Here is a 16,066-nt window from a genome sequence, read left to right on the forward strand (position 1 = left end):
ATATGGCCTAAGAAACAAGATTTGGTGACTGTCTATAGAATTGTGTATTGCCCATGACAGATTATTACAAAATCTGAATCTTTTTCTGGCATGTAGCCTGAGCTTAGTATACCTTTTTTTTTTCACAAATGAATACATTAGTGGTGAATGCCTTTATGCATGACTGTTTCTTATAGTTCAGTTTGTATTGGTCTAACGATGGAAATTGGAATAACTTAGATGAAGCAGAGTTTGGCCTGTTCATAGATACTTTTTCTCCCTCTGGAAAAATGCAATGGCCATACTACCATACTAATGTATGTTTATGATTTAGATCCTAAAGGTGCTTGTGATTGCACAGATAACTCTGTACTGCTCAAAAAAACCCAACTAGAAGAATATTCTAATTTACTAAACTTGCCTCCCTAAGAAAGTCAAGTTGAATCAAATGTAGTGAGACACCCTCATCTCACCTCTTCCTTAGGCCTTAGGAGGAACCAAGCCAGCTTTCTTTCTGATGGCACAGTGTGGGGAGTGGAGGTGGAATGACCATGACCATGAGAAGCTCTAAGGGACAGAGGTAAGAGGAGGTCATGCTACACACACGTGCACACAAAGAGCAGGTTTCTGGTGACACTATAGTTACTGTGCTTTAAATTGCATCTGTCATGAATCACATAAATCTTGTCATGGTGAAGTTCCCAAGCTCAACAGGTCTCCATTGGATCTTCCACAGTTGGGAAGGGAGGGCCAGCAGAGCTGAGCCAGTGCTCAAAGTGCGTTATTCACATCTAGTCACTGGGTAGGCCTGAGGGGTAACATGTCTGTACCTGTGAGAGTCTACTTTGGGGCTATAGGGCATGAAGAGAAAAGGGAAATGGTCCTTTCTATCTGTTTGTTGCTCCGGGTGGGTGAATTGGTGTGTATGAGATACATGCACAGAAACAAACAGACACAGGGATAGCATGAAAGACATTTAAATTTCATTTTAAACCATGCTGGGAGGGCTAGACAATGGAAGCAGGCTGTACAAAATTAATGTTGACCCTTGGAAGTCGTTCCACATTAGCCTCCTGTGTCTTGTGAGTATAATTCCACAATCTATTCAGTAGCATTCTTAGATAAGGATACCACAGAATGCAGACATGCTATTAATTGGTTACCAAGGAACTCTTAGTAAAACACCAAATTTCTAGTCCCTTTTTTGTGTCTCTAAAATCTGCTGTAAACAAGTGGTTCTGTGAACTTGTTCTTATCTAGTATAAAGTTACAGTAAAATTACAGTGGATAGACCCTGTTGAAAACTTCTGTCGGCCACTCATTTTGACAAACCTATATAGGTTTCTTCATTCAGTGAGGACTTTTAGAACATCTACTGAATTTCAAGATAGTTACGGGTACTGCAGATGGAGACAATAAGACAAAGACCTTGCCCTCATCGAGCTTACATCCTCATGGAGGGAGCAGACAAAAAAGAAGTACTATGTTTTATCATAAAATTATTATATATAATTTCTGCAAAGCACAATAAGACAAAGATGGGTTAAGAAAGATTAGGTGCTATTTCAGACAGGGATGGCTCAATTGAGCTTAAAGTATATGTATACTGTTGGTACCATATATAGTTAAAATAATCCAATTCCATCAAGAGCTGCATTGTTAAAGACCAACAGATCACATACAAACTGCAGCCTTGCATCATTTTGCCAAAAGTACCTTCACTAAACAAGGATCTGCCAATATTAGCAAAGCATGTTTGATTCCATAGATACCAGAAAAGAGAATCTGATTAGACCCAGACATGCTGATGTAACTGGCCTTGTGCAGGCATTTTGGTAATTAAGTCTGCTCAGTAGCCACTGTTGTAAAAAGTGCTGACAGTGTTAAATAGTTTTCCTTTTGCATGATAGATAAAGCCAACCTAGTTGCTGTTCCTGTACATTTGTTTTTGCGCCTAAGGTAGACTCATAAATTAATTGAGATCTGCATTTCATTGTTATTCAAGAACGTAGGAATGATTGGTATGCCTTAGTCTATAGCTAGAGAAGAATCACCGTTAACGTTACCCATCAGAGGACTGTGTCCCACTAGATGCTTATTTAAGAGTTCTACACATTCTTATATCTTAAATATGCAAGACCATTCAAGATGATTTAATGTAACCATTTCTCTTGGTTTGCATTTTAAGATGCTTTTACATTTTAAGGTACATTTTACCTTTTATGATACATTTTACATTGTAAGATACATTTGAGATTTCATCTACTGAATCAGAGCTCATCATCAAAACTTAATCTGGGAGAAAAAGTAAGAGGGAGTTAATGGAAATCAGTCATAAGAGGTAAATCCTCCCAGTTTTAAGAAGAATGGCAACACATAATTGTTCAAAACAACATTTTAAAAAGCATCTAAACTGTACTACCATTCTTTTAAAAATATGTCCCTATTTCCATTCTGGAATAAACTAAACCAATTTGTTCTCAATCCCGTTACATATAAATTATGAAACCCATTTTCAAGTCCACACTTATTCGAGGATCCTTTGGTTACAAGGTACAATAAGCAGAGTGCAGGATTTGTATCCTACTTGTGTCTTTTAGTGGCCTTCCTGGGATCTTTGGCAGCCTTTCTGGTCAGAATGACAACTGCTGACCAGATGAGTACATTTTCTTTATTCACCTTTCTCCCCTGTTATACACAGCCTGATTAGTTTCTTTCTATAAATATTTCAATATTGTTTTTTGATCCCTTTTTAACATTTCATAGATTAAAACTATTTTCTATTTTATTGTTTTAGAAAAAAGGTGAAAATGATTTTTATTGTCATAATTTGCATGCACTCTATTTGTGTTTTGGTTGCAAATTTAAATATATCTGCTTTAAAAAAAAAAAAAAAAAAAAAACCCTAAATCATGAACATCATAAGTGGTTAACTTACTTTCAAGCAGTAGCAGCAGTAGATTGCCTATATGGAGGTTCTGGCTGAACTCTTCCTAGACTCAAGGAAATCAGGGCTTGTCACCCTTTGCCCAGTACCCTTCTCAGCCTAAAAAGGACATGGCAGGCTTTCTGCAGATTGGGAAAGAAATTATAAAAACAAAGCGCTTCATAAGTGCCCACAAAAATAATGGAATCTTCTCTCTTTTCACTGGAAACCAGTGAAGGGAACCAGTCTTTGTGAAAAGGATCTCTCAGACCTGTACCTCCCCTTACATTTCCCACACTCTCTTCCTCTCTTCCTAGGCAATACCATTTCTAGAAAGAAGAGCCAGAAATGCCAGCCTTGATCACTCTGTGCTCCCTTTCCTGAACCCACACTTGGGTTGATCACTGTGTGACCACTTCACTTGAAACTTTATCTTCATAGGATGGTGATATAAGTATCAAAATTAGTCATCATTAGTTTTAAGTTCCATAGTAGTACATATTAGACTCAGAAAGTATACCATCCAATATTCTTTTCTTTTCTTCGAGATGGAGTATCGCTGTGTTGCCCAGGATGGAGTGCAGTGGCGCCATATTGGCTCATTGCAACCTCCATCTCCTGGGTTCAAGCAATTCTCTTGCCTCAGCCTCCCGAGTAGCTGGGATTGCAGGCATGCACCACCACGCCCGGCTAATTTTTGTATTTTTAGTAGAGATGGGATTTCACCATATTGGCTAGGCTGGTCTCGAACTCCTGACCGCAAGTGATCCGCCTGCCTTGGCCTCCCAAAGTGCTGGGATTATAGGTGTGAGCCACCGCACCCAGTCCACTATTCTTTCTAGAAAAAAAAAAAAAAAAAAAATACTGTCTCCTCCAATACAGGGTTTTTTTGTTTGTTTGTTGGTTGGTTTTTTTGAGACAGAGTCTCTCTCTGTGGTCCAGGCTGGAGTACAGTAGTAGTAGCACGATCTCAGCTCACTGTAGCCTCTGCCTCCTGAGTTTAAGTGATTCTCCTGCCTCAGCCTCCCAAGTAGCTGGGTCTACAGACACCTGCCACAACACCCAGCTTTTTTTTTTTTTTTTTTTTTTTTTTTTTTTGTGATATTTTTAGTAGAGACGGGGTTTCACCATGTTGGTCAGGCTGATCTCAAGTGATCCACCCACCTTAGCCTCCCAAAGTGCTGAGATTACAGGCATGAGCCACCGCACCAGGCCCAAATACAGGCTTTTGAATAATAAACCCAATATAGGGCACTATAATTTCTCTGAATTGTTCATTTGATTATACATACTCTGTTTAGTGCCAATATTAAAAAATTATTGAAATAAGGTGCATAGTGTAACAAAATAATTGAAATAAAATTCCACATTTCAATTCAATACTATCTAAAAAGTGATGACGTCAAGAAGAAACAAAATAGTGACCAAGCACAGACACTTTGTGTAGCACAGGCAAGAGATATTTATTGTTGATATCACAAGAAAATGAAGTTGCAATATATTTTTAAAATTTCTAATGAAATCACCAGTAAGTTAGAAATGTGTGTGTTAAAAATCACTAGAGGAAACAGAGAGAACTTGATAAAGAAAACACATTTCCTACGTATCTTTCCAACCCTGTGACAATTGCTCCTGGCAATTTTAGAAGAGCCAGTTTCAATGCTTGTGTTTATTTGTTTCCCTTTATTCCATCAAGCCAAGTATGTTCTCTACATCAGGGGTCTCCAACCCCCGGGCTATGGACCGGTACCAGCCTGTGGCCTATTAGAAACCAGGCTACACAACAGGAGGTGAGCGGAGGGTAAGGAAGCGTCACTGCCTGAGTTCCGCATCCTGTCAGATCAGGTGGCATTAGATTCCCATAGGAGGTGAACCTTGTTCTGCACTGCACATGAGAGGGATCTAGGTTGCGTGCTCCTTATGAGAACCTAACCAATGGCTGGTGATCTGAGATGGAACAGTTTCATCCCCCTCCACCACAGGTCCATGGAACAAAACCAGTCCTTGGTACCAAAAAGGTTGAGGACCGCTGCCCTACGTAAGCAAAAGCTACCACCTGTGGTTGTGCCACAGTGGTTGTATTCCTTACACAGACATAAAGTGTTCCTGAAATGAGTACTGTCATTAGAGATTGCTTTGTATGAAAGTAAAATTAAGAATGGAGGTGAGAAAAAACACACAAGAGAAACCGGCAAAGCAGTGAGTGATGATATCAAACTGCTGGTGTGGACCTCAGCGGTTGTGGAGTACAAAGAGGGCCCTCCCAATGGACAGAGAAGGCATCCTTGTCTGCATGAGGCAAGATTTTATGTGGGCCTTAAGTGATGATTAAGATTTGGAAAGATGGGAAGAATGAGACACTCTGGAAGAATGAAACTTTGAAATAGTAAGAACATTTGGCTAGATTGGAGGACTTGAGATTGGACTGTGAATAAGACAGGAAATAGTTCTTGTTAGATTGTGGAAAGCTTTGAATGTCATCATGAAGCTGGAGAACATTCTCCTTCCTTCTGACTTCTGAGTGCTCAAGCACAACATGAACAGAAAATATATATTTTTTGTACCCTTGAGGGCTTTTTGAGCTCTAAAATGTAGATGCAGTAGTTAAGAGTGAGAGGGTTCTAGAATCCGCTTGCCTGGATTGAAATGCCACCTGTGCAATCTTGAGCAAGTTCTTTAAGCTCATCTTTAAAATGGGGTAAAAAAAATAGCATTTTTCTCATAGGGGTTATTTGAGCATTAAATGGGTTAATGCATGCATAATGTTTAGAACAGCACCTGGCACACAGTGTGCAATACATTTTAGATACAGTGATTATTCTATGAATTTGCTGCTCTGCCACCCCTCCTTGTCATCCCCTGTAGAATTGATTTTCTGAAGTTTTAAGCAGGAGAATAACATAAAAGTGATGCACTAGAAAAACCAATCTGGTTGCAGAACACAAGGTAGGTTGAGGAGAAGAAGAAAAGACCTTTTGTTGCAAAACAAGAAAACACTTCCCAATTCCAAAAAACTGTCAAAAAATGTCTTGACCAAATAGCTTTGTCAGTGCTTTTTTTTTCCTATTCTACCTTTACTTATTTGTGAAGGCCACTAAAGGTACAATGGAATACATAGTTTTCCATCTCTAGTCAGCTTTGCTCTAACAAGGGACGTGACAACCCATTCTAAGCATTTTCATATAGATATTTTAAAATGAGATCTTTTTCAGAATCTTCTCTTGCAAGCAAAAAAGCTTTTGCAAAAATCTTTAAGTGAGGAAAAGAATCCAGCCCAGAAGTCTCTGACCAGGCATCCTACAGGGATGCCCTCTGGACCGAAGTTCAATTTACTTTTTATATAATTTCCAAAAGTACCAGGAATCTTTTTGTTCAGTGTCACTGGTTCTCAGGAGAACAAGGCAAAGGATCTTCCCTGGTGAACCAGTCTGACTTCCTTCTATTCGTATTTCCCCATGCATTTTCCTTCTCAGAATTATGCTGTGGGATCACCCCAGTGTAAAATTTCAGTGTTCCTCCTGAAATACCATGATGGGAAAGAAGTTGTTGACTATTTATGCTACTAAATTTCAGATAAGTGAGCACTTTTATTTCTATTAAAAGAATAATTCAACACATTCTTGAAATGAATTAGGATCTAATATTTGAGTAACCTGTGTGTATGGAGCCGAACATAGGGGAGTAGACAATGAGGTGAGATGAGCAGGAATAAACCCTATTTATCTGATTCTTATCCTAATTTACCGTTGAAAGTCCTGCCGCTCCCTGCAAAATACTCTCTAATTATGTCTAGGGTGCCCTCTGGGGTGCCCATATGCATCATTTGCCTCATGGCATCTGCCACTTTATTCCTATTTTTCTCCAGCGTCATTTGGTGCTGATGATCTTCACTGCTGCCCCATATGAGGTGTAGGTGCCTCTACTACCTGGGAGCCTCCAATGGAGCAAAGGAGTGAAACAGTCTTGGAAACTTCAATAAGCCAAAGTTACACTGTGTAGGGTATAGACCAAAGGAGAAGGTTGATCCTCTCCACCGTGTGTTGCACTTTGTGACACAGATCCCAAAACGGGTGTTGCCCTGCACCCCAGGGTCTATAATTATAGTTTCTTAGTGAAAGTTGCTCTTTTTAATGTTTTAAAATTTGAAATTATCCCAGCCCAGGGGCTAGACTTGAAAACAAATTTTGAGTACCATATAATCTAACACTAGAATACCATTTTTGAACCAAATGCAAGTTCAGAATTATCTCTTCTTCCAAAATGAGGTTCTCCCAGAAGTTCTCTTGGTCCTGCATGTAAATATATTCAGGGCAGAAATCTCAGGTATTAGTACTATTTGGGTTCAACCTGGGACTAAAATTTAGTTATTTTTTTTTTTTTGCCTGTTCTACCTTTATAGAAGTGCTGTAACACAAGCTTTGACCATTCTTGTTCTCTTTTAGTTTTAAAGCTGTTATGTAGAATTACCAACTTTAAGTTTGTGACTATGGCTATGTTAGATTGAGTTGATTTTTGCAACTCCTTTCTATCCTGGGAAAGCTGTCTTCTCTGTGTCTTAGATTATTCAATTTTATTTTACTGAGAAAACTGCTGTGGAGCAAAACTTTCATGTGGAGATTCCAACTAAACTTGGGAATCAATTTATAATGATTCTTGTGTTTTATTTTATGTAATAGAATTAAGGAACAGTTGAACTTTTCGAAGGGTGGTCACTCTTTGAGGGCAGGTCCAGTGTTTTATTCATCTTCTTAATCCTGTGCTTAGCACGATGCCTAATGTAGAGAATGAATTCAGTAAATGTTGGCTTCATTAATTACTCTATTGGGGACATTCATATTGGAAAACTAGAAAAGTTGGGTCAATAGAGTATGACTGATTTGAGTTAATCCATTCTTACAAAATATGAATCTCTCTGGCTGTTAAAAGGTTCTATTTCCTCTAAGGTTTATTTCCAATATCACTTCCTTATTCCTCCCAGACTAAAAACATTTATTTCTGTTTTGAGAATATACTTTTCAAAAATAAAACGACTAAGTATTTTGTCCTGTTGGAAATGTATTGAAGACATTTGCTCATGTGTAAAATACAGATGAACCTTCACTTCTTATTAGATTAAATTGTCATAATGACCAGGTTTACGAGTTCATTCTATGTCCTGACTCTTTCTTGACCTGTTTTGGAAACTTTGTGTAAAGTGGCCCTTTATCTCTTATTAATTCCAAAGATGACAGACACAGAAATTTATTGTCTAGTTAGTAGAAGCTGCGTTCTCTGATTAGCTGCCTTGCCCTTTTTGAAGCTTTGATTTATTGGGGCAGAGCAAGCACTGGCTTTTGTATGTGATGAAAGGAAACTAGGGTGAGGAATAATTTATAGTTCTCTCTTTGTGGCTGAAAAAAAAGTAAAGGTTATTTTCATTATATTGCTATAGGAACTGTTCTAAAACAGAAGAAAGATACTGTAATAAGTAGAAACCCGAAGAATGACATTGAGCTACTGTTTCAGATAACTTAAAAACATTGTTGAAGTCGTAGTTTGAAGCAGATTGGCCCTTCTGCTTCAAAATCTCTTATCTTAATTTTACAGAGAACAATGTCTTTTCCAGTCTGGCATCAGCTCTGCGCAGAGTAGCATTTCTGCAACTCTCCGGCAAGTTACACTTGCCAAAACAAAGCATAGGTGGAAGGTAGCTGGGAAGAACTGGCTACTAGCACTTTTAGCCTGGGAAAGTGCTGCCAAAGAGGAATCCAAAATAGAGATGCCAAGTATTCAATTGTCCACAAAAAAACAGTAGCAAACATTAGACATTACCACATTTTTTGGGGTTTCCCCAACTTTTATTTTCTCCTTTTTTATATTCCAAAAAAGCCTTTATTTTGATGAGGTGTTTTGCTATATGATCCCTCTGTTAAAAGATTTTAGGAAAGCCCTACAGCATGAGAGTATTTTCTGTAATAGGATAAACTGGATTTCCCCTTCTAAGCCAGTCAAGCCTTTTTTAATCATCACAGTGAGGGTGCAAGCTTTTCCAATCTCATGGATAATTCCAAATTCAAACACTGGCTCCTAGAGTCAAGACTAAGTATGATTTCAGGATCTTGTGTAGAGAGTAAGGTGAATGGTAGGAATCAGTTCCTTTGGAGAGCGTTGTAAGTGGAGAGCAGCAGCAGGGACAAATGAGAGGAGGAAGGAACGTTCTGGGTGTGTTCATAGAATGGTAAATAATTTGACTTAATAACAGTTGATATTTTTAGGCATTTCCAGTATGCCAGGTATTATTGGCATTAATTAATTTATTTGTGGGAACATTATACAGAAGATACTTTTGTTATCACCAGTTTATATGTGAGGAAACTGATGAGGCTTAGAGAAATCCAATAACTCACCTAAGGTCATACAACTTAGAGAGAGGCAGAACTAGTATGTGATTCTAGGATGACTGGGTTCTGCATGAACTGTTAACCACAGTGCTGTCCATAGCCTTCAGCTGGGACAGAGAAGAGGGCCTTTTTTTCAGAGGAAGAAAAAGCAGTAGAGAAGTGACCCATACTCTGGAAACTGTAGAGCACTCAGCCTCTTTTTCTAATAGTGTGCTGGACGTCTCCATATGAACATAGTATCTGCCCTTCAAATCCAACTGATCTAAAAACCAAGCTCATTATCTCTTCCTCCCCTTGGAGGTGGTATCCAGGTTACGGCATCATCACCAGATGCTCATGCACCCAGGCCAGAACCCTTGGAGCCAAGATACAACCCCTCCTCGTAATCCTCCTCCTCTGTGAGTCTGTCTCTGCCCTCTTATTCTAGTCTGATTGCTTCTTCTCTGCTTCCCACCCTCATATTCCTACCTGGCGGCACTGTCACAACTACCAACTTACCAAAGTCCCTTTCTCCCTACCTCCTCCTAACCCCAATGCATCCTGCAGTTGCTGGCTAGAAAATTTTCCAAAATCAGGACTCTGATCATGTCACTCTCCTCCAAACTTCACGGCTCCCTCTTACATGCAGGATTCTCTCCAGACCTCACAACCTGGCTTTCAAGGTCCTACACAGCTGAATCCTGCGATTGACTGAATGTTTCTGTCCCCTTAAAATTCATGTATTGAAATCTGAACCCTCAATGAGATGGTATTAGGAGGTGGGCCTTTTGGAAGGCAAGTAAATCATGACAGAGGAGCCCTTATAAATGAGATAAGTGGCCTTATAGAAGAAATTCCAGTGAGCTCTCTTGTCTTCTTTCCCTCACATAAGGACATAACAAGAAGTCAGCAGTCTGCAAACCAGGAAAGAACCTGTACCAGAGCCCAACAATGATGGTGCCCTACTTTTGTACTTCCAGGCTCCAGAACTGCGAGAAATAAATTTCTATTGTTTGTAAGCTACCGAGTCCATGGTGCTTTATTATAGTAGCCTGAGCTGACTAAGACAGGTCCTAACCTATCTTTCTGGCCTTTTTGCCCACAATTCCTCACTGATGTTAACTTTCTGAGCATGCTAGCCAGGATCCCCTGAGGCTTCCCTCATGCTTTCTATTCTCCTCTTCACACCTTGTTAATGAAGTGCCCCTGCCTGAAACACATCTGCCCAAACCCATCCCACTTCTTAAAACCTTTCCTCATTCTTTTAGGTCGAATGAATTACTCCCCCAGGTCCCTCATAGCATTTGCTTATACCTCACATTCCCTGTATTATGTCACAGCCTTTTGGGTTGAAGACGTTCTCCCCAATTACACTACAAGACGTTTATGATGAAGGACCCGGTCTTATCCATTAGTGTGATTTCACTCCTTAGTAGTAAGTCTACTGAAATGCATTTTGCTGAAATGAAGACAAAATCACTTGGTCCTGAGTAGAGGCTACCTTTGAAAATGACCTTAATGGCCCCTTCTCTGAACTAGAAGATAATCCTTGATAAGACACCATATCTTGAAGGAGTAGATAGTTATGAAGCCACATGGGACAGGGTGGCTTAGAAACATACCCAGAGCTTTTTACTGTGCAAAGCCCAAACTAGGCTAATTAAGTGAAGTGAAAGCAGGAAGAAAGTTTACAGAGTTATGTACCTTGGCATTTTCTTAACAATGTGGATATTTTTTCATAAAAAGGGGATCCTAAATCATTTTCTACTCTTCTTGTGTGTGTGCAATCGGCATGGGGCAAATATGACAGGATGCTAGAATGCCATACAGAATAAAATCCATAGATATTATTTTTAAAATTATATATTGACAAATTGTATATATTTATAGGGTGCAAAGTGATGTCATTTTTTAAATATAATATGCCATAATTAAATCAAGTAAATAATATATCCATCATCTCAAGCATCTCACACTTTTTGTGATAAGAAAATTTGAAATTTATTGTTTTAGTGATATTGAAATATATAGTACTCGGCCAGGTGTAGTGGCTCATGCCTGTAATCCTAGCACTTTGGGAGGCCGAGGTGGGCAGATCACATGAGGTCAGGAGTTCAAGACCAGCCTGGTCAACATGGCGAACCCTCCTCTCTCCTAAAAATACAAAAAATTAGCCAGGCATGGTGGCTCACGCTTGCAATCCCTGCACTTTGAGAGGCCGAAGTGGACAGATCACTTGAGGTCAGGAATTTGAGGCCAGCCTGGCCAACATGATGAAACCCCGTCTCTACTAAAAGTACAAAATTTATTAGCTGGGGATGGTGGCACATGCATGTAATCCCAGGTATTTGGGAGGCTGAGGCAAGAAAATCACTTGAAACCAGGAGGCAGAGGTTGCAGTGAGCCGAGATCACACCACTGCACTCCAGCCTAGGCGTCAGAGTGAAATTCCATCTCAAAAAAAAAAAAAAAGAAAAAAGAACTATACGGTACTCAATTATTAGCCATATTCACCATGTTGTACTATTGATCTAAAAAAATATCTAACTGATGATAGTCAAAGGGACAAAGCCTCAGTTAGATGGGAGGAATAAGTTAAGTTTATTTTGAAATTAATTCCACAGATATTATAACCTACAGGCACACAAAGTGCACTACCAACAACACAGAGGAGAAATGAAAGTAATCTATAATAAATACTCTGCACTTTAATATGGGAATGTTCAGTTTAGGACCACACTGGAAGACCTGGGTAGCAGGCTATGCCTACACCACACATGTGCAGCTGCACGTGCAGACTCACACAGGTGGGTGGTCTCAGTGACTCACTCTAGCGGCATCTCAGGGCAAGTGCCAAACCAAACACAGTGAAATCTCCCCTCAATACATGGCAGTTGTAAATCTGGAAAATTCCATGTGTATTAAAATCATGCAAAACACATACTTCGTTTTTCTGCATAAAATGGAGTTAGATTCTGGGCTCAGATAATTATAAAAAGCAATCTCACCTATAGGAATGTCTGACAAAACATCCAGTATTTGTGTGGGATGTAGAACAATTCTTTGATGGGCAGTGCTGTGCTGTGCATTGTGGAAAATTTAGAATCCCTGGCTTCTCCCAAATGCCAATGGCACTCTCAAATATTACAACAACCAAAAGTAGCCCCATCAATTTCCAACATGGCCCCTGGTAGGCAAAATCATCGCCACTAAGAACCCCTGACCTAGATGACTGGGTTTATGAGGAGGTAGACTCAAAAAATTTAAGTGAATCACCAAAAAATTGCTAGGAAGTGGCAGGATCAGAACTGTATGTGTAATTCACATCTGTTGACTCACATATAACCATAAATGTATATGTTACATTTATATATAGATGCATACACATATGATAAAATTTGTTTTATTGAGAAATTATCTAGTCAATATTTGACTACATCTGAATTTCATAAAAGCCTGTTCTGACATTTCAATTAAAATTAGTTCAGTCATACTGCTCAACTTAGGTGAAACAGGTATGGAACACAGGCTAAAGGCAGGAAAATGTTGCATCTCCTAATTACTACAGACTCTTCCATTTCTATGTGACTGGCTGGGAAATGAGACCACTTTTCCTCTGAAGCAACCACTTTCTACTGAGAACAACTGCAGAGGTAGGGGAGTCCCCAAGACCACCCTCACTTCTGACACCATTACAAGTTTGGGGTCCCCAAGATAGCCACAGACTTGAAAACTTGCTGGAAGGATTCACATAACTCACTGAAAGCTTTTATACTCACAGCTATTATTTATTATAGCAGAAGGATACAGATTAAAATCTGCAAATGCCAGAGACACAGGGGGCAGAATCCATATATGGAGCTTCCATTGCCCCCTCCCAGCTGAGTCATGGACAATGCCAGCTTCTCCCAGCAAGGATGTGAAACAATGTGCACAGAGTATTGTCAACCAGAGACGCTCAACTGAGCCATCGCTTCCAGTTTGTATTGGGGCTCAATTACTTAGACCTGGCTGCCTGCCTTAAAACTGACCTTTAGTCTCCAGCCCCTCTAGAGCTCGAGCTGATACCATGTGACTCACAGCCCCAACTCGAAATCACATCATTAGGCTGTTGGTGTGGCCCAGACTCTCAGGCACACAGTGACATTCATATTGGGTAGTACATTCCAAGGGCTTAGAGATCCTCACCCAGGAGCCAAGAGCAAAGGGCAGATGGCTCTTGAGTAATAGACGATCTGTCTGCTCATAATACTGGGATCTCAAAGTATAAGGGTAAGTCGGAAAAAAATTCACCTCATACCCTCCTCCAAGAGAGTGCAAGGATATTTACCTTGGCACCAAGCAGTGACAGAAAGAGGGAAAGCTATCCCTGAGATATTACTACAAGCTAATCTTGACACAGATTTGCAACCCAGCCTCCCAGATTTGCAGTCCAGTAAAACCACAGGTTGTAAATTTTGTTTAAATTGGCCTTGAAGTGGTAGTGCCTCCTAGCACTTGCAGAAGTAAATTCCAGTCCTCTCTGGAGGAATATGCCTTTATCCTCGGCCTCAAAGAAGTCTCACCATAAATTTTCTGGGAAAAAAAAAAAAATGAGCAGCTTATAACAATATCTAAGCACAGTAAGAAAGTAATACCCAAGAGTAGGAACCAACAGAATAAGAGACAGCAAAAACAGACCTGCAAATACTTTAGATATCAGAACTATCAAAGAAATGATCAAATAACCATGCTTCCTCTTTTTAAAGAAATTTAAAACCTTAAATACTACAAAAGACACTAAGAGAGCTTAGAAAACTGAATCTATAGAGTTTTCAAAGATTTGAGCTTCTTCACATAACACACACACGTATACAATAAGAAGAAATTATTGTTTATAGAGCTGTGGATTAGCTAGGTTGGTCGTAGTCAAAAGTGCATTCTAAATTTTGGCCTTCTTGATTTAAAACGTAGAGATCTTATGATAAATATTACTCAGTGCTATTTTAAAAAGAAGTGTAAATACAGCTGTTCCTCATTTACTATGCCTCACTTAAAAAATAAAATTAATTGGGTCTAACATTTATTAGCTAGTTGCCATTGGACAAATTATTTAGTAACATTAGTCTAAGTTGTCTGTGAAATGAAGATAAGAATAGCATTGACTTCATTTTTAGTAAAATGAGGATGGGGATAGTATTGACTTCCTAGGAGTACTGTGAAGAGTAAACAAGATGATGCATGTCAAATGCTCGGCACACTTGGCTTATAGTAATTGATCAATACAATATGGCTTTTTTAAAAAAAAAAAAAAAAGGAAAATGTAATGTTTTAAAGATGACAAATTATGGGCAACTATTTGCTTGATAACAGTATACACTATGGTTTTCCTTTAAAATGAGGTTTTTTAATATGCTTTCATTAAAACATTATTTCACTCCTGAACAGAAAAGTCTGCCATGGAGGCAGAGAGGGGAGCCAATGGGACCCATTGTTTTGTGTTTACTTTGTCAGGTCATTATATTCTTCCAGTTCCATTTCCTTCTCATGTCTTGCTTTTCCCTTCCCTTCAGTTCTCATGTCTTTCTGCTCAGTGAACATATAAACAGTTGGACAATCTTTAGCAAAATAACACTTAAAACATGTGAAAACTATTTTATTACCTCTTCTTTGTTGCTCAAGTTGAATACATCAGCTCATTTAAACTTTTTACTTGGCCAGTTTTCCAAACCTTTAATCATCACTATTTTAGAACCTACGCGAGTTTTATCATATCCCATTTAAGTGTGGAGCCCAAGGAAGACATTCATTCAGTGATGTTCTGACTAATGCTGACTCATCTGGAAGGTGAGTGTCCTGCTCCTACTTATGTTTCCTAGGATAGTATTGTGCCCACTTTTATTCTTTCAGGGGTTGGCAACTGAAAGAATTTGGCCTGTAGGCCAAGTCCACCCATTGCCTGTTTTGGTAAATATTTGAGTGTTATTAGAACACAGCCACCTGTATTCATTTAAGTATTGTCTGTATCTGCTTTTGTGCTGCAACTGCAGAACAGAATAGTTGTGATAGAGACCTTAGGACTCATCAAAGCCTAAACTCTGGCCCTGTGATCACTGAGTGTCAACTTGATGGGACTGAAGGATACAAAGTATTGATCCTGTGTGTGTCTGTGTGGGTGTTGCCAAAGGAGATTAACAATTGAGTCAGTGGGCTGGGGAAGGCAGACCCACCCTTAATGTGGTGAGCACCCTCTAATCAGCTGCCAGTGAATATAAAGCAGGCAGAAAAAATGAAGAGGGAGACTGGCCTAGCCTCCCAGCCTACATCTTTCTCACATGCTGGATGTTCCTGCCCTCAAACGTTGGACTCCAGGTTCTTCAGTTTTGAGACTTGGACTGGCTCTCCTTGCTCCTCAAGCTTGCAGACAACGTATTGTGGGATCTTGTGACTGTGTACGTTAATACTTAATAAACTTCCCTTTATATATTATATATACACTATTAAGTTCTGTCCCTCTAGAGAACCCTAATACAGGACTGTTGCAGAAAATGTTTGCCAACTCCTGCTTGAAAATGTTACTATGCCATATTTACCCTGGATGCCTTCTCTCCAGCCTCATCTCTCTCTCCTCTTGCTCTCATCTCTCTATCGCCTCATATCTTTCTTCAACCTCTCTTGTCCACTATGTTCAAGCCACACCTGCCTCCTTTCAGTTTCAGGAAAACACCAAGACCTTTCCTGCCCAGGGACTTAGCACAGGATATTTGCTCTGTCTGGACAGCCCTCTCTGTCTGGAACAGTATTCTTTTGAAAGCAGATTGCG

General features: G+C 39.5%; 1 protein-coding gene across 1 annotated transcript in view; it reads left to right on the forward strand.

Annotated features, from left to right (window-relative positions):
- UBE3D (ubiquitin protein ligase E3D) overlaps positions 1–16,066 on the forward strand; it is a 210,066-nt gene that overhangs the window by 181,514 nt on the left and 12,486 nt on the right. Inside the window, exon 10 of the mRNA XM_065543795.2 lies at positions 464–559. Coding sequence (XP_065399867.1) covers positions 464–550 — 87 coding nt within the window. The 3' untranslated portion in view covers positions 551–559. The remainder of the gene's footprint in view (positions 1–463; positions 560–16,066) is intronic.

This window comes from Macaca fascicularis, chromosome 4, assembly GCF_037993035.2.
Source record: "Macaca fascicularis isolate 582-1 chromosome 4, T2T-MFA8v1.1".
NCBI lineage: Eukaryota > Metazoa > Chordata > Mammalia > Primates > Cercopithecidae > Macaca > Macaca fascicularis.